Below are 21,040 nucleotides of genomic sequence, written 5' to 3'. Positions count from 1 at the left end.
AACTGGGGTCCAATGGGCTGGTTGTTGAAGGATACTGCAGTGCATTCTGCTTGCCAGAAGAAAGAAAAAAAAATCTGAAAAATACCCTTGGAATAATATCAACACTCACTAGCCTGCAGTGGCCCCTGATAAAATTGTAACATGTTTTCATATTTAGTTTCATAGCTTTAGGAAGCCATTAAATTAAAAACCATTTAAAACAGCCCATCTGTTATACAGTTTGACATTCTTAATGTAAACCATTATTTTAACAGACTGTATGTCTAATATCTAAAGTATGTTTAAAGGGAGTTAAATGTACTTTCTGGATGTAAACTATTATTTGAATAGACAGAAACTCTGTATATCTAATATCTAAAATATGTTTGAAGGGAGTTATGTTGACATTGACTGGTGTTAAGAACAAAAAGTTGTAGGGACATGGGAGTGGTGTGCAGCCCTCTCGTGGGAAAAAACACACAAAAGTACATAATGCCTAAAGTACAAACAAATAAAATCCCAAACACAACATTTAAAGGAATACAAAAATATGTTTATTTTCATTATGGCAGATCAGAACAAAAACAACTGTGACACAAAATGCAGTTGTAGAAAAAATACAAAGCTCTCATGCATGTTTTTCTTGTTCCATGACATATGACCAACAATAATTTAAGTCTTTTAACTTATCTTCTGGTCGGATGAGCTGTTTGAATATGAGTAGGCCTTGCCTAAGACTATTCTGTCTCTGAGAAGCTTGAAGAAGGCATAGTAGTTGCTGAAGAGAATTAAAGCCAAGGATATTGTCTGATGCCACTTCTCTGAGCATATCAATGAGTAGAGTTGGTAGAATATCATTGCACCTTCCAAGATGATAAGAATGTTCAATATTCGTAAAGGCTTGTTGAAGAAAAACTAAAGGACACAAAAAGGGAGGAATGTTATTATTCGTACTGCAAAATCCTGAAAGCACATTTTGAGCACATTTTGACCCCTGATAGTATTTTCCAGGGCGTATACACTAGGCGTAGGACATTTCCTGACCAATAACCATGATTAAGCTTGCAGGCGGTCCAAGCCACCACAAGGAGTTGGTAGAGCGCGACAAGACAAGGAAACCCCATCCGACCTCACACCCAATATAACATGTAAGGTGTTGAGCCAAACTGCCTGGCCTATGTAGAAACCCTGGAAACAGTTGGTATCGCGTGCCCTGGTCAGAATGATTCTGCTGTTAAGCTCGGCCAGGGCTGCTCAATCCTGTTCCTGAAGAGCTACTGTCCTGGACATTCTCTTTAACCCTAAACTTACCGTCCTCCGGGATGTTAGCACTCCAGGAACAGGATTGAACGAGGCAATGACTTAGGTCACTGCACCACTTCGGGGCCCACTGCCCTAGTTGTTACTAAACAATGTCAGAAGGTACCTTAGCAGTGACTGGCTGAGGCTCAGACAAGACCAGTCATCCACTTAGTATTACTTACATAGAAGCGATAGTGGGAGACGTCGGAGGGGACAGCCACATTGTAGTGCCCCATAGCTTTGTAGACATTCTTATTGTGTTTCACCAGGACACCCTGGGGCCACATGTACTCTTCTGTCCATCTGTAAGAGAAAGGGAGCAAAGAAGAGCGTTAAAATGCCACATTTTAACTGTAGTACTAGCAAACATACAGCAAAAGCAACCAGTACACACGTTTTTGGTAATGATGTACGTTAATGTTTTAAATAATATTTTTATACTAAATGTATCTGAGTGTCCATTTAAACTTTCTTGCCAGTCTGTCTATCAGTGTGCATTAACTCTCATTATACTCACTATTGACACACATTACCGTCCTCCCCACCCAAAACCACCTTGGACTAGCTGGTACCCGTTCAGTAAGGGAAAACAAGGAAGAGACATGGCATGTTACTGCCTAGAGGCAGGATTCTACAGAGCGCACCTTTACTCATTTATAATCAGTCATTATGCCCATGTCATAACCCTCTAATAACATTAGAAATGTACAACAATGAACATATTATTAAAGGCATTCATTGCAGTATTATAGACCCTCCAACATTTTCATGTGTCCCTATCTGGTGAAGATGATCAGAAAACTGACCGTTTTAAGGATAATGGAAACAAAACCGACATAATGGAAACAAAACCGACATAATGGAAACAAAACAGACATAATTAATGAACAAACAACTCTGAAACTTTTGAAAAAAACGTACTAGTCCTAAAATTATTAAATATTCATAGCACCCTTAGGACAGAGTTTTCAATATATTGTATGCTGAAGTAGGTCTGCAACTAGATTGATAATGAAGCTAATGAAAAATAGTTGTCAAATATCAACATTGATTAGTTGCGTCTCACTGGTAGAGATGGGAACTACTCACTTCAAAACGCTTCTCATGCCATGAAGACAAACTATAACTCAACACAAAGCAGACAGTTACACACATTTTAGATGAAGGTATTGTGCATTGCCCTCTTCATCCTCTATCATCATGGCTCCCATGTGTCATGATGATAGACACATTGGAGTATAGTCTGGCACCATTTGCTGTAAACAGTCTGCTTTTGTTTTAGCCTGGCTTCATGGCATGAGTAGTGTTTTGAAGTGAGAAATATTTCTCAAATGTGTGGATGAGTAGCACATTATCATTAACACCTCCAAACCATGGGTTATTTGACTAAGTGAAATTTCTTTACACAGTGCCTGATATCACTGATGGATCACACTATTTTCAAACACAATAGAAAGTTTGAGGAAGATCGACAGTCGATCTCAAAGTATTTCTCTACTGCCGATGCCTCTGTACTGGCTCTACACCCCCCCCCCCCCATTTCTCAAAGCACTAATCGACAGATTAAGGGATAATCAAAGTAGTGGAAAATAGCATCCCTATACTGAAAAAAAAACAAAATATTGGTAAGCAATTTGGTCGCAATGGTCATTTCATCTCCGGCAGTGAGGACGACTCACAGGTGGTACTCACATGTGCTGCAGGACATTGGAGCAGAGAGACGGGTCTACTTTGTGCCAGCAGCCCAAGTGTGCAGCGGCCTTATGCAGCAAGTCACAGTAGCGAGGGGGAAGCAGGTGTCTCATGAGGATGACTGAGGTACTGACAGACACCAGGATGAAGAGTTCACAGGACCAACGCTTGTCCACGTACTGTGTGCTCTGCAGGGCCGTAGTTGGCAGCCAGAGAACAAAAACAGCATTTCAGAGATACATTTAGAGGCATCAAGCAATGCATCTTTTCCAGTTTATGATGACACACCCAAACTACGTTATGTAACGTTATCATCTGGTGCCAAACAAACCGATCTGTGTTTAAAAATACAGATATTTGGAACAGAGTACCACATCCTACAACACAGAAAATAAACCACCTCACTGACAGCTGCACATGTCACTTCTAAATAGCCACATTTTTTTGATAATTACTACAAGGATAATGTATACACTCAGCGTTCAAAGAGATGCCCTTCTGCACACCACTGTTGTGAAGAGCGGTTCTTTGAGCATTTGTGGGCTTTCTGACCACTTGAGCCAGTCTGGCCATTCCCCTCTGACCTCTCATTAGCAAGGCGTGATTGGCTGTTTTTCATACAATCACTCTAGTTCCAGTATGTCTGAGGTCATTGGTCTTACTATATAACCACCATCAAATTCATTTGGCAGTTGTATCATCTATGAAGACAAGTGAGACAGTTCCAGTGGAAGCTATACTGCACCAGTCAAATGTTTGGACACACCAATGCATTCAAGGGCATTTATTTTTACTATTTTCCACATTTTAGAACAATAGGAGACTACCTCAGGAAGCTGGTTGAGTGCAAATCTCTAATCAAAGCAAAGGGTGGCTACTTTGAAGAATCTTCAATAGGAAATGTATTTTGATCTGCTTAACACTTTTGTGGTTACTAAATGATTCCTTAAGTGTTATTTCATAGTTTGGATGTCTTCACTTATATTCTACAATGTGGAAAATAGTAAGAATAAAGAAATCAATTTTAATGATTAGTTGTCCAAACCTTTGACTGTATATGCACTTTATATTTAATTAAGGTTTCTAATAGATTGCTCAGCCTTATAATGGCTTCCTTAACTTTCACTGGTCTTGGTCCTCATGTTGATAGACACCAATAGCAAACTCCATATTCAAACTCAAAACCGAGAAGCAGAACTCTGACAGCCCTTCAATACCTGCACAAATAATGTAATGAAACACACCTGACTAGCCAGATACACCTGTCAACCCAATTGTCCCAGTACATACTCTAATAGTAATTGCTTCATTTTACATGAACTTTAAGTATAGAGCCAAGAGAAATATGCTTCACTCTCCCAGGAATTAGAGGGCACTTTATTTACTCACCTTAACAAACCATACAGGTACGAAGGCCACATAGTATGCACTGAGCATGGAGCTAACCAGCACCTCCTTCATCCTCCAGTTAAAATCCATCTTCAGGTACTCAACCTCTTTGCGGATGAGATCTGGGGAGAGACAGCAGGCGTGTGTGGGCATGGCCTGGACGCCATACAGCTGGCTGGTGTGCTGTTTCCACGTCTCCTTCAGCACTGTCAGGTAGTCCCGCCCACGGCCCACGCTGCCCACCTCCTTTGACCCAATGCTGGCAATGTGTGAGAGGGGCCCCACCCGGCGGAAGTCACAATTCAACCGGAAAAAGGGGATGTACATGCCAAACCTGTGGGAACAGGGAAATGCAGAGCTCTCAGGATCAAAATCGTAACTAGTACCAATCTATTCAAAACTGACAGGGACATTTTAAAGTAATTTTAATTCTCTCTCTTAATTTCATGACATTCAATTGGTGATTGAGATATGCCTGCCAAAGCCATTCTATTTCCTAACACTCTGCTCTCCCAACCAGGAAGTCTACAGAATTCAGACAGTCCAAACCGCTGATTACACCCCCCCAGGCCAACCCCCCCCCCCAGGCGATACTTACGGATAACAGAGGAACAGCAGACTGAGGACAGAGTAGGTCCTGAAAAGGTATATTAGGGAGCGACAAAGACTCCAGCCTGTCAATGTGAGCACAGCGAATCGTGCCATTACAAGGAAGATGGAGTGAGGGAAGGAGAGCTTCCCGCTCTGTGATGCCTGAAGAGAGATAGGAGAAGAGTAGCATATTGGTGAATGGTTTATTTTTTAAAAATCTGTAAAGTAAAACTTGCCAAAGGAGGAACATTCCTACCTCTTTCACAATAGCCGCAATCAGCCTGCGAGCTAGAATGATGACTGTGAACACCAGCATGTTATAGTCAATGAGGTGGAAGTTCTGCATCAGACAACAAACAAACACAAAACAAAGAACTTGTAGAACTTTTTTTTTTTTATATACTCAAAACTAATTTAGCACAGCATCCATCATATGTATAAGCCCCTTTTACATTATCAGTTGTCACAATGAGGCTACACAGACGCCCAATCTAATATGGAGAAGTAACCATTCATAACAGTACAGTGACAATCCCTCTATAACCGAAATTTACCAAGTGCCCAAAAAATCTACGTAAAACAAATGGACACAGCAAATATCACGTGACCTACATCCTCAACAGGATATCGTTTATAATTTACACTATCTCCAGTAATATTATCAAACCAGAGATAATTTCCACCTAATTTGGTGAATTACAATCAAACCCTTAGACAATGGTAATGAAGTCACACACACACACACACACAGACAGACACAACCAATCAAAACCACACACCAGCCAATCACATAAAAAGACAGCAACACGGTCAGATAACATCCTCGGTCAGGAGGCATGAGAGTGGGGGGAGGGGCTCACCAGCGAGGTGTGTGAGGGAGGGTGTGAGGGGGGGTACCACCACACAGTCTTGTAGATGTTGACATAGTGGACAAATAGGGCAATGAGGTGGCAGAAGAATAGGTGCAGCTCAAACAGCACGTTCCGGTCCATGGACAACTCTGGGATCTTACAGTGCTTCAGAGGGACCACGGTCTGGGCTGCCAGGGGGGGGCTGGAAATGCCTGTACCTGAGCCGTTCCTAGAACACAGACGACATAATCGGGGGTTTCCAAAAACTGCCTATAGTCGTATACTCTAACTTCATCAAACTACCGGTTCCGATTTGAAGCACGAGAATCTGGGGGGCAAAAGGTGCAGAACCAGGATTACACAACTATCCTCCGGTAGCAAGGAAATGTAGTCGTAACAAACGGACAGGCTTCTTTTTCCTTCTTAAAAAACAGTGGATTTAACTTTTTCACGTTGTAAGATAAAAAATATAAAAAACCCAGTTCTGAAGTATTTGACTCAATATCCAGTGCAACAGTCATCTTGAACAATTCTGTTAAATAACATACTATACCACACACTACAATGACAGCCTCATTTTCCTTAAAGCTTTCCAAACCTTACATCCTTAAGATGTAAACATCGCTACTAATCTAAAACAGTTTAACAGACTGTCAAAGCTCCAGTTGGGAAGGTCAACATGAGCAGGGTACAGGTCTTCACGCAATGCTAAATAATCAGTTGTCTTTGGTCCATCAAAACACATAGGTAGGGCAGACGGCACCATCCCCTTGTCCTCTCACCTTGTCCGAGAGCGCACCCCTGTGACTGGGGAACTGGTAGAGTGGTTGCCGTTGCCAACTGAGCCTGGCTCACTGCTGAGTGGAGACCTGCAGTAAGCAGTGCGGTTTGCCCCTCTTCGTCCGCCTGCCATGGCAGACTCCCAAACTGCTCTTTGTCTTGTTTTTGTTTATCTCTGAAGGCTACTCTTCCTCTGAGCTGATCACACTGTAGAAAATCACACAGATGATTAGAAAAGTTGGTTTATATTAAATGTGTCATTTACAGTGATATGGTCATTTAGCAAACCTATGATAAACCACAGCATGAACTGAATGCATATAAACAGTATGAATATTAAAGGAGTCCTCATTCAGGTCAATTCATACGTTTATTACTATTGCTTTAATATTGTGACGACATGGACAGAATTCAATCCTGAATTACTGATTGAAATATTAACCATAAAGGTTATTATGCATCAATAATACTCTAATTACTTACTATAAGACATTACTAAGTTAAACATGGAAAATGACAGAAACAATATGCATATCTGTTTACCAATCTCAACCCGGTCTGATAACGTGGCCTGAGTACAAACTGACCAAATACTACACCAGTCTAGAAATATCTATTCTGCCCATGCATCTCCCAACAAGAAAAGCAAATGAACAACTAGCTATACAAATACTGTTGTAGTAAATTAACTACTGCGATGCATGTTCAGTGTTATGTAAATAGCTGATTCCATGTGCTCCTCCCTAATGCAGCTAGCTAGTTAAACAAGTTTGCCTAATTGCGTTGGCATCAAACCACATTTTGAGGAAAGACTAAGTTCTGCGGAAGCTGACGTACAAACCAGATAGTTACATCAGTATGAAGTGACAGGGAATACACATATTAAATAAGTATCATGCATTTTATAGTAGCTTGCATGCTATAAAACGTATCTTTCACTACAATATTCTTTCCGCCAAGACCGCAACTGCATGCTGACGAAATACAAAAGACTGCGGCCTACCATATAAACAGGCAGGATAATGGCTAGCTAGGTAGCTAGCTACACACATCACAAAATTTGAGCTTACCAAGGTTTGGACAAATAATTTATCTTAGATGCGGTTGCAGTATAGGAACTAGCAAGTTACACAGTACAAATCTTCTGAGCCTTTGGTGAGAAAAATTCGCGTTTTCCATGATAATAAACAAGGTTGATCATTGTGTTGATGTGATACTACCGCTGTGTGATAGGATGGGGTGCGGACGTGGTTGAGGACATCATGTGGGAGGGAAGTGTTTCTTTAAAGGGATACGGCTATCATGTCAAATGTATGACAGGTAATTTACATAATTCTTAGCAGAATTAAATTGAATAACAAATTATAGTTTAAATTACTATAGAACTAATTGTTGTCCGTAAACATTATACAATAAAGTACAAGCACTGCTCCCTCATCAACTCTCTCTATACAGAAACACGCATTTGGATGACAGAAGTTTCAAACTTCGCATAGCATTACTAGATGAACCTTAACGAACATTTTAACGATTGGAGGCAGGCTGGGAGTCTGTAAGTCAAACAGGGTGGTTCATTCAATAAAATGGCTTTTGTATTTGTTAACTAGAATGTTAATGGAAAATGACGTTGTAGCAAAAGCTAGACTAAGAATCATTTTACTTGTAAAGATATATATATATATATTTTAAAGAATTATAAATGTTATTTGAGATGACACAAACAATATGTTAAATCCAATTCTAATCTAAAACTTGTGTGAGAATGCCAGCATAAGCCATGTAAAATATGCTTTACTTTTGTCTTTGATAATTATCCTCAAAGACAGATTGTGTGGCTGCAGAATTTAAGGGGACCTTGAGAACAGTGTTTATTTAACACTTATTTAACAAAGGATGTAAATTGAAAACCAATTCTCATTTTCAATTACAGCTTGACCAAAGTTATTTAATTGCAAGAGATCAAGACACAGAACAAGATAGAGCCAAACACAGATTAAGCCTAGTACTGGATTTAAAAATCAAGCTAAATATCTCTTTGTCCGCAAAAGCAGCCTGTATAAAATAAATATGAATATTCCACCATAACATACTCCGTATCTGGAAGCTCAATAACTTGATAATAAGATTTTGTTATTTACAGTCCTGGTGACCCATACTATAGTATGGGTCTGACATATAGTATGTCAGACCCATACTATAAGTAAAATAAGTAGAGTGAATGTCTGAATGACTTGAGGGACGGATTGCCTACACTTTGTTAAATATTGTAGTGGTTAGAGCAGCCGACAAACAAACTATAGGTCCCACGTTCGTATTTCCCGAAGTATGCATTATGAATTATTCCATGTCTCTGCATTACACGCTAATGGTCTGTCAGATATTCAGTAAGTCCAATAAACCTCGATCTTCCAGAATCAGATTTTTTGTGAGAACATAACCCAAAATCCAATGCTGCTTAAGCCTGTTCTGTTGTGTTTTATTCATGTTTATAATTGCTTCAAAACATTGTTGAAAAACAAATGGCAATTACTGGAAAAGAGTATTGACATTGTTGTATATAAAAAATTAAGATATCCGTAGCTTTTCGCACATAAACTAATCTGCAATAGTCTGATGATTTGCTCCACAACCAACATTGTCAAAATGTTGCAAAAACCCCCAGCACGCGAATGCAGTACAGTAAATTAGTAGATACTGGCAAAGCCTATTACTGGCTAATAAGCTGTTCAAACAGCCAGTGGCAAAAGCTAACAGTTAGACACTATTTGTGGTGGAGGTAAACTTAGTAAGAAATGTTAGTCAGTTTAACTGTATTAATGTCTTTCACGAATGGCCAACTAGCTGTTAAAACAACCAGTGGCAGAAGAGGATTTGTTCAGGATAGGCACAAGAAACTATACTGACAGCTGGTTTAAGTACTGTTCCATGGTGTAGTGGTTAATGATGCAGCCTTTTACGTGGGCGTCCCTGGTTCGACTCTCGAAATGGTAACACTTCATATTGCAGCCAGCTGAACTAGGCTTGCCTGGTTTCTTGTTTCTAATGACGAAGAAAATGCTGCAGACTGGAAAGTAAAAAACAATTTTAAAAGCTATGTTGTCAGTATTTTCCCACTAGATGTCAGCATTAAGGCATGTTAGCTGGGTGTTATTGGGGTTATTCAAATGAAGTCTGGTTTCATTCCTCGCACATTTCAAGTTGTATAGATCACTTAAGGAACCCAAATAATCTGCATTTCACCATGCACTTACTCTACAGATAAGGTTAACTTCTATAAAGAGACGGAACTGTAGGAGAAAAAAAAAAAAGACATCTATGAGCCTTGTGAGATTGAATGGCTGATACCTTGCTCAACTGAATCTGATAAGAAAACACAAAAAACGAACACAACAAATGTATGCTTACAACTAAAGATGCATCCCACGAATTTGATGAAAGTGGCGCAGTTAAACCAAAACAGGTCATGTGACGTAATCAAAACCACTCGCTTTAAAACATGGTATTTCATGGCTGACTGTGGGGTGATAGAGATTCTACTTATAGGTTATGCACTTATGAACAGCATATTACACATACATAAATGTACAAGTCCCAGACTGCATAATGAAATGATACATGCAGAGACATTGTGATGAAAACGTGGGTAGAAAATAGTACATTGTTGAAACGCTTTTCCAGCAAGGTTGACCTTACATACACAGTAGAACTACAAATTTTGAGTTTAATTTCCATCCGGTTTGGGTGCGTTCTAGTTAATCTGTACAAGGAATTGCACACCACCACAGAAACAGTTTTTTTCATATTTGGACACATTCTAGCTAAAGTATGTTGACACTTATCTGGAGAAACATGGCACAATTGTGGTTAACTGACTGGCGCAATAGAACATTTATTTTTTCCAATTGGCCAGCTCAGGGTTTTAATCAAGGACCAAAAAACCAGAGCTCTTACCACCCTAAAACATCTAAGCACTTGGTACAGCTTGAACAACTGTACCACTAAATTAATTTAGCTGACAATCTAATCCCTAATATTCATTTTCCAATGCTAAATATCAAGCAGAACTATTGGGAAAGGTGTTTGGCTACATTGTCTCAGCACAGACATGGTCCTCAGACTGAGCATAATTTTTAAATGGCCATAACTTATTACAAAGAAAATAAAAAAACAAATGGGCTCCAGACTGCAGTAAATTAGACAAATTGCAGAAAAGGAGCTGATATGTCGTGTGTTAATGCTGAGTAGTAAAGGCTTCATTTTCATATAAGAGGGTTATCCTTTTATGAACCAAAAAAAAACAAACACCACAAGAAACAGTCATCAGGATATTAGGATTTATTTGAGGTAGACAATCACTTGAAGTAATGTCCTCACCCTTAAAGTAGCATATGGGCCAAAAAACAAATCAATGGTTCGGTTTTCCCCCCCAAGACAAACATTACGTGTCAGTTAACTTGACAAAGCTAGCTCAAAGTTAGTGGAAGTAACTAGGCTGAAAATTTTGTAATGGCCCAATCATTTTAATCACAACCAAATAGTTAACGTTTATTCCTGGGGAGAACTTTAAAATGCTCAGACAGACATTTACATTGTGGGGACAAGTTCAATAATGCTCATTTAAAAATTATTAAAATAACCCATGATTCTGTTAATATTGGCCTATAGACTTTAATGGTAAGGCAGCATTTGACATAGTTGTAAAAGCAAAAACATTAAAGACATTACAAAGAACTACATTTTCATAACAATGTGGACAATGTAAAATTGAGGTAGTAATGTCAAGGAAATTTAACAAGCAACAGGACCATACTATTCTAACTTGGCCCCTCATACTGTACTCCAGGAGTATACTCCTAACAGTTCTGCTCCAAACCAGACAGTAAATTAACCAATTATGTTCAATGTACTGTAGGCTCAAAAGTTCTTCCTCTGGACAATTGTCTTATTCCAAGGCGCTTTATTATTCCTAGGTGACTGACCAGCACATTCTCCTATCCTCATTTCTAACAAACCGATTGTCAAACCTTGAGTAAAATCCCAAACCATTAGGCTGCCAGGCTCTGTGAGTAAAATCCCAAACCATTAGGCTGCCAGGCTCTGTGAGTAAAATCCCAAACCATTAGGCTGCCAGGCTCTGTAAGTCATCTGTGGTCTTAAAAATATGTTCACTGGATTATACCTGTTGAAGACAAGTCACCCTGTTAGCAGCCAACCGGATGAGCAATCCAGATGAGTGGTAGACTGTAGAGGTATTGACTGAATTAATCTGTCTTTTAGTGAGCTCACTATACATGGATCTTTTTCATGGCCCTGCTGAGACGCAACTGAAGAAAGCGAGATACCGCTGGAAGGAGGTACTGCAGCACTCGTTCCTGTACACCACTGATCTGGCCCCATCCTAAATTTGACTACAACTCACATTTCTGCTTAACACCTGTTCCCATGACAACCTCTAATAGTACATACCCAGAAATAAAACATGGGAGGGAAACACTTCTAAATGCCTAGAGGATCAGTCCTAAAAAGTATGCTGTAAAGAGACCAAATTAAACAAGTACACAATCTTACGAGTATTAAGGTGGTGTAAAAATAAATTTTTACAAGTAATTACAAAACTGCAGAACGACCGTGTGGAAGTTGTATGGACACTACTTACCATGAGAACTAATCAGCTCAAATCCATTGCCTTTCTCAAACTCAGAGGGAAATTAGGCTGAAACCTGGGGACAGAAACACAATGAGACTCTGGTGCAAGTGCAGTTGACAGCTAATTAATGTTCACCATCATTCATGCAAGACTAATATTTAAATGCAAGTCATGCAACTCAAGCTGAGGTTGATGTTTTTGTAAACCATGACTGTTGAAGATCTCACTGATGATCATTTAAGCATTCTAAAACAATAGCAAACAAAAAAGCCGGGGAGGGCAGTTGAAATGATAGGACCATAATCTTTGTTTTCAATTTTAGCAAGAGTTGCATTACAATCATTTCTAATGATAATAATTTTGTACTGCTATTTTGTTTGAGACAGGTTATCATAGCATATTATGCAGTTATGTATTTTTGGATAACTGGTTTTGGATGACTAGCAGGCTCTAACATTTTGTGCATAAGACAAAAAAAAAAAAATCTAAAATGAGAGTTGGGGTTAGTTTTACCTTCTTGACGTGATCTTTAGGCTTTTAGCATCCTCTCCTCTGCGATATTTTTCTTTATTAAAACCAGCCAGCATGAGTTTGCATCAAAGTCAAGTAAGATCCCTGCAAGCTTGATTTGAAATACTGTTGAAAAGCAGTTATTTCAAATGACTAAAAAATTAATACATGGCTCATTGGGAAGCTTGAGGAAATGTGCTATTGTTAACAATTGACTTTCAGTGATACAAGTCCAAACACTATCATTCTCATCTCTCAAGCGAAGTATTTGGAAATACATTACCTTGATTAAGGTACCATCGTTATTTTAGGCGACATAACAGGTCTCTTCTAGATCCTTTTTAATACAGAGATGAAGAGGATGTGCTCTTTATCAAAATAGAGCAGACTTTCTTTTTGTTGTCTGTCTCCTATGTACATCAAATAATCTTGTGATTCGTGATAGTTTTTGGAGTTTTGTGAAGAACCTCAAGATGAGGATCAGTTTTATTAGTGGAAGGCATTACTATACAACAGAAGCAAAATACCAGGTTAAGTTTGATAAAAAAACAAAAACAAATTAGGCTTTATTGATACAACGCACTGCAGCAAAACATTTTTGGATATATTTAGTATCCTATTTAGGATAGAGTACACACGTAGCACTATGCATTTTGGAGACGGCACACCTTTAGAAAGCATTATACAGTTGTCCTAAGTTTACGTACATAATATTGAGTTGGCTGTAGTTTTCCCCTCACATAAAAGACCCTGTGAGGACCATGTCCAAATCCTTGTAGGACCACTAACAAAGTGAGAAATGTCAGAGGTTCCCCTCACCCAAATCAGTAAACCAATGTAAGCCAATCGCAAAAGTTACCTAAAGCACAATACACTATACAATTGAATAGAAATGACTTAGATATTTTAGGACAGACTGTCAACAGTGTCTATGAAGGCTAGATTTCAAAACTCTAAGAAATAAAACATTGAAACGTAGGCCTCAATAAAGAATTTTTGATTCTACAATTATTTGTCCAGAAAGTTATTTTGTTATTCACCAGTCTAGTTGCCGATATTACGTTGTCGTCTTTAAACAAGTTTATTAGCTGAAAGACTTTTGAAATGCAGCCTAAATGCGAGTCTGTAACCGCCACTGAATCATCATGAAGACAACCTCAAAAAAAGAACATTTAAACATTAAACTGTACAATGTTTTTTTTTTCTCTCTCTAAGTAACCATTTAATTAGAGCCTAAAACTGAACGAGGCAGTAGAAACAAACATTGAAAAGGTATTATCAAAAACCTTGCTACGCCGACTTGATAAGATACATCCAATTGTTCCGCCCAAACGATTAAAAAAGAAAAAAAGGGGGGGGGAAATTAAAAAGAGGAAAATTACTTTGCAGAGTTAAAAGTGAGTTACAAAGGGAGACAGTTGCCAGGGCAACTCTCTACCAGTGGCTGTTCAGTATCTTCCATATGGGTGCTCTCTGTAGGACCCCCGCTTATCCTGCCGGGCAGAAGGGGCTTTGCCTCCAGTGGCGGGCCACGAACCCTCCCAATCGTCCTGAGCTACACAGAAACACACAACCCACAGGCAGAAGTTAAATGTCTAGATACATGCAGCATAACATCCATGGCCAATCCTTCACAACATAACCGCACCACTTACAACAAGGAACAGCTGGGCTATCAAGTTTCAGTATCAGAAAATAAGCCTGCATCAAATTCCACCAGTTATTGCAATTTAATCTTACCATATGGTTCATAAGACTCCTGAGCCTCCCCATGTCCATAGTCATAATACTCTGTGTCCCTGAAAAGAGAAAGTCAGAGCCCTTTACCATGACTGACAGATTACACTCAGACCCCTACAACATAACGCAGAAAATGGTAGTTTAATTACTATAGTTAAGAGTAAAATCCCTAAACACCTACAGGAATTAAGCAGAATAAAAAAAAATAAGCGACCCAAAAATACTAAACCCAATGAAGTACTAGTAACACTGACAGGTATGGAAGGCCAGGCAAAGCCCCAGTACTGGAATATTCTGTAGGGATGTTAGCTTGATGTGCCGTGCACATTCTGCACTGGAAATGGCCATTCTAGTGAATTCATGGCCCCCCATAAAGAATGAACACCATGAAGATATGGGCTACATGAGCGTAATGAATACAAGCTAATAACAAGATGTTGCATTAATACAGGATTCTACAATGTTCTGCAGCAAGGTAGTCCTCATTTGCAACACTTAAGTAACCACATTCTAGCTTTTGACAAATAATGAAAATGTTAAATCTAAAGTTTGTTTTAATGGAAATTTAATGTAATGTAACAAATATCAAAGCATTGCTAAACGGTGAAAAAGATTGTTAGCGGTGTCCATAGCTGTAATAGTTCCTAGCATGCTATTGTGTTCATTTCAACACCACTGTCCATCAAGTAAAATCACTAATAATGCAACAGACAATTTATTAAGGCCCTAAGAAAATAAAGCTCACAGCATTCAAAAAGCCCATTTCTCTACCATTCTAGAGCTGGGAGTGAATTGCTCCAGATAAAACCCATGCACCATAGAGACTTACGCTTGTGGTGGTTGTTGACTATAATAGTTGTCGTAACCTTCATACGCAGGCTCAGCATAGCTTTCTTCATAGGCAGGCTGGGGAAGTACATGAAATGAATAAATGAGCACCAAAGTGCTAGTAAAACATACAAAACTAAAGGCATTTCAATAAACAGACTATGAAGGTTGAAAAGACCCACAGTCAAATGTGAGCCAGTATGTCCTTTAAGGCCTCTAACGGACTGCCAAAACTTGGTGCACAAGCAAACGACTTCACGATGTAAAGGTTTGACTTACATATTCATCGTAGGACTCTGCCTTTTGCGGCGGAGCATGTGGATGTTGGTGCTGATGTTGCTGATGGGAGTGGGCTGGGGACGGCAGCATCCTTGGTGTCCCTGGGGTGGGGGGTCTGGAACGTGGTGCTGTGCCTCCTCTAGTGGGTGTGTTAGGGAGTCCACCACGACCAGCAGGAGCCCCTCTGGATGATCCACCCCTGGGGGGTCCTCCACGAGATGTTCCACCTCGAGGGGCTCCTCCACGAGAGGCCCCACCGCGAGGAGGCATTCCTCGCCCTCTGAAGAAAAACAATATTTAGCATTTAAATTTGCAGGGGTGAGAAGGCATTTATTCCAGAAAAATAAGCATCTGGTAGTCTTACCTGGCTCCTGCTGAGTTGGGTGGGAGTGTTCCCCTTCCTCTGCCAGGAGGACCACCTCGCCCCCGGGATTGAGAGTCCTGACCTCCATTAAGGTAGCCAATCTCCATGAACTGATCTTGGCAGATACCATCCATGGTGTCCTGCTTATAAGTAGAGAGATTTGCAACATTAATACCACAGGTAAGAAATAAAATGGAAGTAGTATGGAATTGGGGTGGTTACTGAGCTACCATAGATCACCAGAACCTATCAAGACTACTTACAGGGATGAGGAACTTCTTGACCTCATCCATGGCGTGAGCCATGCGCAGGTATGCTTCAGGTATCGGGGCAAAGACCTCTATGAAGACATGCAGTTCCATGCCTAGGTGAGCATATTTGGGCTCGCCACCCTTTCTCAGCTCTTCCTCCTGAAATTCACAACAAACATGCTGCAGAGTCAACTTCCCATTTACATCAGACTTTTTTGTTTCTGGCAGAAGAGCCTGAAGTGTACTCTAAGCCCCTCCATGCACATTTACCTTTGCCTTGTCCCTCATGGACCCTTTGCCCAACACTGAGATCTTTGCTCCAGTCTCTTCCTGAAGTCGTTTGATTGTGTTCCCTTGGGGTCCCAGAATCTTGCCAACAAAGTTGAACTGTGGAAACAATGGGGGAAAACTTGATTTCACTGAACAGCATTTTGACTTATTAAAATTGGGACAGTTTCTTGGACAGCTGTGTTGTTTAAAATCACATGACATATCAATGCAAATCCATAAGACCAGGGATTAAAAGACACCTGGCAGTGACTAAAGTGCCAATAAGATGCTTGGTGATTTACTAAGATGATTCTTTTTGATCAGACTAGTGATTTAAAGACAACATTTTGAATATGCGTTGAAGCGAAAATAAGAGTTTGGATTCAGACAGCAAAAAATCAAAATATAGCTATACTGCCAAATGTTGCAAAATCCCATGTCCACATGACAAAAAAAACCTACTTAAGGCAATCAGCCAACTGCATGCAGCAATATCCATTAGGTTTTGAGTAGGTCACTGATAACCCTGGGGGTGTATGTTTTTCTGACTCCATTTCAGTGAAGGGCAGCCACATTGGCGTGTTCAATTACAGTTGCTAATCTTCTTGGCAAATGTTCTCTTTTGAGTTTAAACAATCAAGAAATGTCATGTTTTTAATCACATTTAGAAGGCAGGATTAAGATTGAACATACAGCAAAGGAGCAAAATGTAAGATTGTTGCTGTACTGTTAAACAAAGAATTCAAGTTAGTTACATTTTCTACAAAACGGATCAGTGACTGAGACACCCCACATTTTAAACATTCTCACAGGTCCAATTATATGTTTTTGATGACTTAATCCCAAACCATCAGGATCCCAATTTCTCTTTGCTGATGTAGTCTTATTACACTCGCATTACAATCCTCCATCATTACCCGATTCAGACACTCGTATCCTTACCACGCTGAACTAGCTGATACTATTCAGACCCCTTTAAAACAGCTAAAGGAAATCCATACAAAAATAAACTCACCCTTGGATACTGCTTTACAGGAATGAGAACACGCTCCTTGACCTTGATGTTCTTTGTGGTGAATATGTCCAGGTATGTTTCTCTTTCTGCTTCTTTCTTTGTCTCTCCTTTCTGAATCCTTTCAATCTCTACAAAATGAAGATTCTTTTAAATGCATGTCACTCATTCAAAATCAAATGCATTTGGCCACAATGTAAATGGTTTTCCATTCAAAAGCAAATCCAAAGGTAGAATTTTCAATGGTACTCAGAGCATAGGTTTGATAAGACCCACGATAGAGACAAAACCCAACGGTTCTAGAGACTCAAGTTAATTTATTAAATTACAAACAAAGACCAAATTTCTACTTCTGCCGCTGGATTTAACGTTGGCTTTCTGACTGGCAACGAAAATCCAGGGGCTTCAATAATGCGTCCCCTGTCGGCCATTACAGGGTAAAGTATCACATTTATGGCGCTCCTAAATAAATGTGATTATAGTAAAAGCACAAGGAATTCGGTTTTAAAACGCTATTACATTTATTCCCTGAAATCCCGAATTACATTACCTTTAGTATTAGTGATGTATTGTATGACGGGCAAATACAAGCAGAAGTTGTATGTAGTAGTCTTAGAACAGTGTTTCTTAATCCTGGTCCTCAGGACCCAAAGGGGAGCACGTTTATGCCCTCGCACTCACATCTGATACAAATGTTGCCCTACCGCTTACACACTTGATTGACGCAGGATTAATAAGAAACACTGGCTTACAGAGTACATTGAACAACACATACAAGTAATCATGTTTGGACATCCGGACCCGAAAAAGTTACGGGTAGTTATAACTGTTAGGGAAGTTGAGGCCATCACCGCCACGCGTAAGCTACCGTACATCCTTGCTACACACCCCTTACTTGGCGCCATGCCTCTTTATTCAAGCCTCGTGCTAGATTGTCTACACACGACAACCATTGTCTAACCAAATAAACAACTAGCTCACTGGGGCTACGATTTTTAAGGGCATAGAAAATCCACTGCATATGAAAATACTAACGTACTCGGTCAACGTTTTACATAAGTGGTACAATCACAAAAGGGCTAACGTTATCCTTCAATCACAACTGTTTGTTAGCGTGCTAAAGCTAGCTAGGTAGCGCTTAGCTATAATCATTCCGTTAAGTACATCACCTTATAGTTAGCGAGTAGTTTCAATTAGTAATTCCGAACGTGCATTTTAAACGAAAACATGGAATAACATTACCTGCAGAAATTAGTTTCATGGCGTGCGTGAATGACGAATCCAGACTGTCTTTTTCTGCCAGAAGCTCGGGGAGGTATTTGCTTTCATTCTCCATTTTGACTTTTTTAGGCTCAGGCTTAGCGTCGGAACTCATGTCGCCTACGTTCTGCAAAATTTTCATTCAGTTGGGTTCTAATCGATCAGCAGAACCCCCCAAGACGTACTATTTTAAATTGAATAGCAAGCTTGGTGTTCTCCACGATGTAACTAGCTACAGGTTATTCGTAATTATTGCCAGAGCCGTTCAGTGGGTTGCGGACAAAGAGGTTCGTAGAATGGACGACGTTCTTCTAGTGCAAAGAAATACGTCACATTTATACATCCGAAACGAGGCTACCGGAAATTTAAAGAGACACTGTATGGAGTTAGATGTGTCTCAACATTCGTAAATATATCTAGAAAATCCGTGCGTATATTCATCACAACTCACAAATAAAAATTTGATTTGTAAATGTGAAAAAATATTTTGTCAATAAAAACATCTGTAAATATGTAAACATGTTTCACAAATATAAATGCACTTTGTGAATTTGTAAAAACATATTTCACAAATAAAACAAAAAACTGTAAAATATTTATAACTGTTGCTTAACATTTAGTGCTGACCTACATTTACAAATCTTATGTTTATTTACGAATCTGAATTTTATATTTACAAATTTCTGAGGCATTTTCCTTCGGTAGTCAAGTTCTTGTGTGCGTGATTTCAGTCGAAGGGCTCGCTTGGTGGGATTTATTGAATATCCGGACGGAGCCTGGTAGATTCGAGTCTATAAGTAGCCAGGACACGTTTTTCCTGATAAGTGCGTATAACGTTTAGTTGTATAACAATATTTGACTCAGTCACCAATAGGGTAAACAAAGCCGAGCGTGTTTTCGACTTCAGGCAACTAACTTAAGCACAGTTAATTTTTATTTGTGAGTTGTGATGAATATACGCACGGATTTTCTAGATATATTTACGAATATTGAGACACATCTAACTCCATAACACTGTTCTTGAGTTTATGGCTAGTCTGCGATGTTGGGGCTTTGACTAATCATAGTTTAATTGGTTTTAATAATAGCAGAAGCCAACATGGAAAAGGTAAACCATTTTTAGTGTTATTAAATGCATGTCATCCTTGCTAAATCAAACAATGATTGGGGACAGGTTCTTGAAGGTTAATGCTATTTCCAATGGGAAAAATGGGAAAATATTCACTTGCAATTATCACATTCTTAACTTTTTCTATCTGTCCAACAAATTGGATTGCCATTTCCTTTATAAATGCATACACACTGTTATAAACATAATGGTTTCCGTAACACATAACATTTCTCTGTCAGTCACTAATAAATGTATAATGCTATAGCAATAACTGTACATTTCAACACCATAGCATCCCCTATTAACATTAAAGGGTATGCCTAGGCTTGTTGATCTGGCCATGCTATGCTTGAAATGTAACATCCAATAGAAATGTTAGCACTGGGAGACTGTGTTCCCTTCAAACCGCTTTTATGATAATAATACATAATATTTATATAGTGCTTTCCGAGGACCCAAAGACGTTTTACAAAAAGAACACGGAACAGAAACAAACAAACAAAAATACCATGAGAAAACAAAGAAAATGTAGAGAATGGGATTGAGCAAGGCTAGGGTAGGTGGTTTTGAGTCTTGAGGCCTGCTGGAAGATGGGGATAGTCTCAGAGTCACTAGGGCTTTTGGGGAGAGATTTCAAGAGCCTAGGCACAACCCTTGAGAATGCTGTCACCAAAGCCTTTGAGCTTGGACTTGGAGATTATGAGGTGGCCCGCAGGACCGGAACGGAGTGTGTAGGTTGATATGGAAGATGGTCGGAGTGGTAGGCAGGGGCGATATTGCTTAGGGCTTTATATGTTAGTAGGAGGATCTTGTAGTCAATGTGTTGAGATACAGCAAGCCAGTGTAACTCACAGAGGATAGGGGTGATATGCTGCCGGGACTTGTTGTGAGTGAGTATTCTGGCTGCAGTTTTGAACCATTTGGAGCTTATGGAGGGATGTAGATTTCAGAGGGAAGGTCTGAGTTTGGTAATGTTGCTGAGATGGAAGAATTAAGATTTTACATTCTGTTTAATGTGCTGATCAAAGGAGAGTGTAGAGTCCAGAATGAGGCCAAGGTTATGTGTGTGGGGGGATGGAAAAACAACTGTGTCAGCGGATGCTGAGAGTGAAAGTGTCAGTTTTGGTTCCAATGAGTTCTGTTTTGTCACTGTTCAGTTTGAGGAAGTTTTCCTTCATCCATGC

The 21,040-nt window shown here is 39.5% G+C and overlaps 2 protein-coding genes across 4 annotated transcripts; both read right to left on the bottom strand.

The window, feature by feature from the left end:
• Positions 1 to 510: 510 nt before the first annotated feature.
• Positions 511 to 8,209, bottom strand: tmem39b (transmembrane protein 39B). Its single transcript, XM_010878913.5, has 9 exons — positions 7,655 to 8,209; positions 6,587 to 6,791; positions 5,814 to 6,033; positions 5,210 to 5,293; positions 4,961 to 5,115; positions 4,363 to 4,696; positions 2,974 to 3,161; positions 1,464 to 1,584; positions 511 to 894 (listed from the first exon to the last, which is right to left on the bottom strand). Exons 2-9 carry the CDS (start codon positions 6,715 to 6,717, stop codon positions 661 to 663), a joined length of 1,467 nt encoding a protein of 488 aa, XP_010877215.1. The 5' UTR covers positions 6,718 to 6,791; positions 7,655 to 8,209; the 3' UTR covers positions 511 to 660.
• A 2,695-nt stretch (positions 8,210 to 10,904) lies between these two features.
• Positions 10,905 to 19,068, bottom strand: LOC105015628 (KH domain-containing, RNA-binding, signal transduction-associated protein 1). Of its 3 annotated transcripts, XR_828389.5 has the most exons (11): positions 18,728 to 19,068; positions 17,489 to 17,616; positions 16,474 to 16,590; positions 16,216 to 16,362; positions 15,953 to 16,095; positions 15,589 to 15,868; positions 15,311 to 15,387; positions 14,482 to 14,540; positions 14,124 to 14,296; positions 12,241 to 12,304; positions 10,905 to 11,763 (listed from the first exon to the last, which is right to left on the bottom strand). XR_828389.5 is itself a non-coding variant. In XM_010878911.5 (9 exons), exons 1-9 carry the CDS (start codon positions 18,885 to 18,887, stop codon positions 14,190 to 14,192), a joined length of 1,218 nt encoding a protein of 405 aa, XP_010877213.1. In that variant the 5' UTR covers positions 18,888 to 19,068; the 3' UTR covers positions 13,184 to 14,189. The 3 variants fall into 3 exon arrangements, 2 of the variants coding, with proteins under 2 accessions (XP_010877213.1, XP_010877214.1); XM_010878911.5 differs by lacking the exons at positions 10,905 to 11,763; positions 12,241 to 12,304 and having other exon boundaries at positions 13,184 to 14,296; XM_010878912.5 differs by lacking the exons at positions 10,905 to 11,763; positions 12,241 to 12,304 and having other exon boundaries at positions 13,184 to 14,296; positions 15,953 to 16,092.
• Positions 19,069 to 21,040: the final 1,972 nt, after the last annotated feature.

This window comes from Esox lucius, chromosome 15, assembly GCF_011004845.1.
Source record: "Esox lucius isolate fEsoLuc1 chromosome 15, fEsoLuc1.pri, whole genome shotgun sequence".
Classification (NCBI taxonomy): Eukaryota; Metazoa; Chordata; class Actinopteri; order Esociformes; family Esocidae; genus Esox; species Esox lucius.
The sequence above is the reverse complement of the archived record's forward strand: the minus strand, read 5'-3'. Positions and strand labels throughout refer to the sequence as shown.

Bases quoted from the DNA above. Each gene is read 5' to 3' on its own strand.
- tmem39b (XM_010878913.5), bottom strand. From the start codon at position 6,717: ATGGCAGGCGGACGAAGAGGGGCAAACCGCACTGCTTACTGCAGGTCT. The intron at 5,294-5,813 runs GTGAGCCCCTCC...TGTCTGATGCAG, and splicing joins CTCCCTCACACACCTCGCTG to AACTTCCACCTCATTGACTA. The intron at 1,585-2,973 runs GTGAGTACCACC...TTTCTCTTACAG, and splicing joins TCCAATGTCCTGCAGCACAT to ATGGACAGAAGAGTACATGT.
- LOC105015628 (XM_010878911.5), bottom strand. From the start codon at position 18,887: ATGAAAATTTTGCAGAACGTAGGCGACATGAGTTCCGACGCTAAGCCT. The intron at 15,388-15,588 runs GTAAGTCAAACC...GTACTTCCCCAG, and splicing joins CAGAGTCCTACGATGAATAT to CCTGCCTATGAAGAAAGCTA. The intron at 14,297-14,481 runs GTAAGATTAAAT...GTTTCTGTGTAG, and splicing joins GGAGTCTTATGAACCATATG to CTCAGGACGATTGGGAGGGT.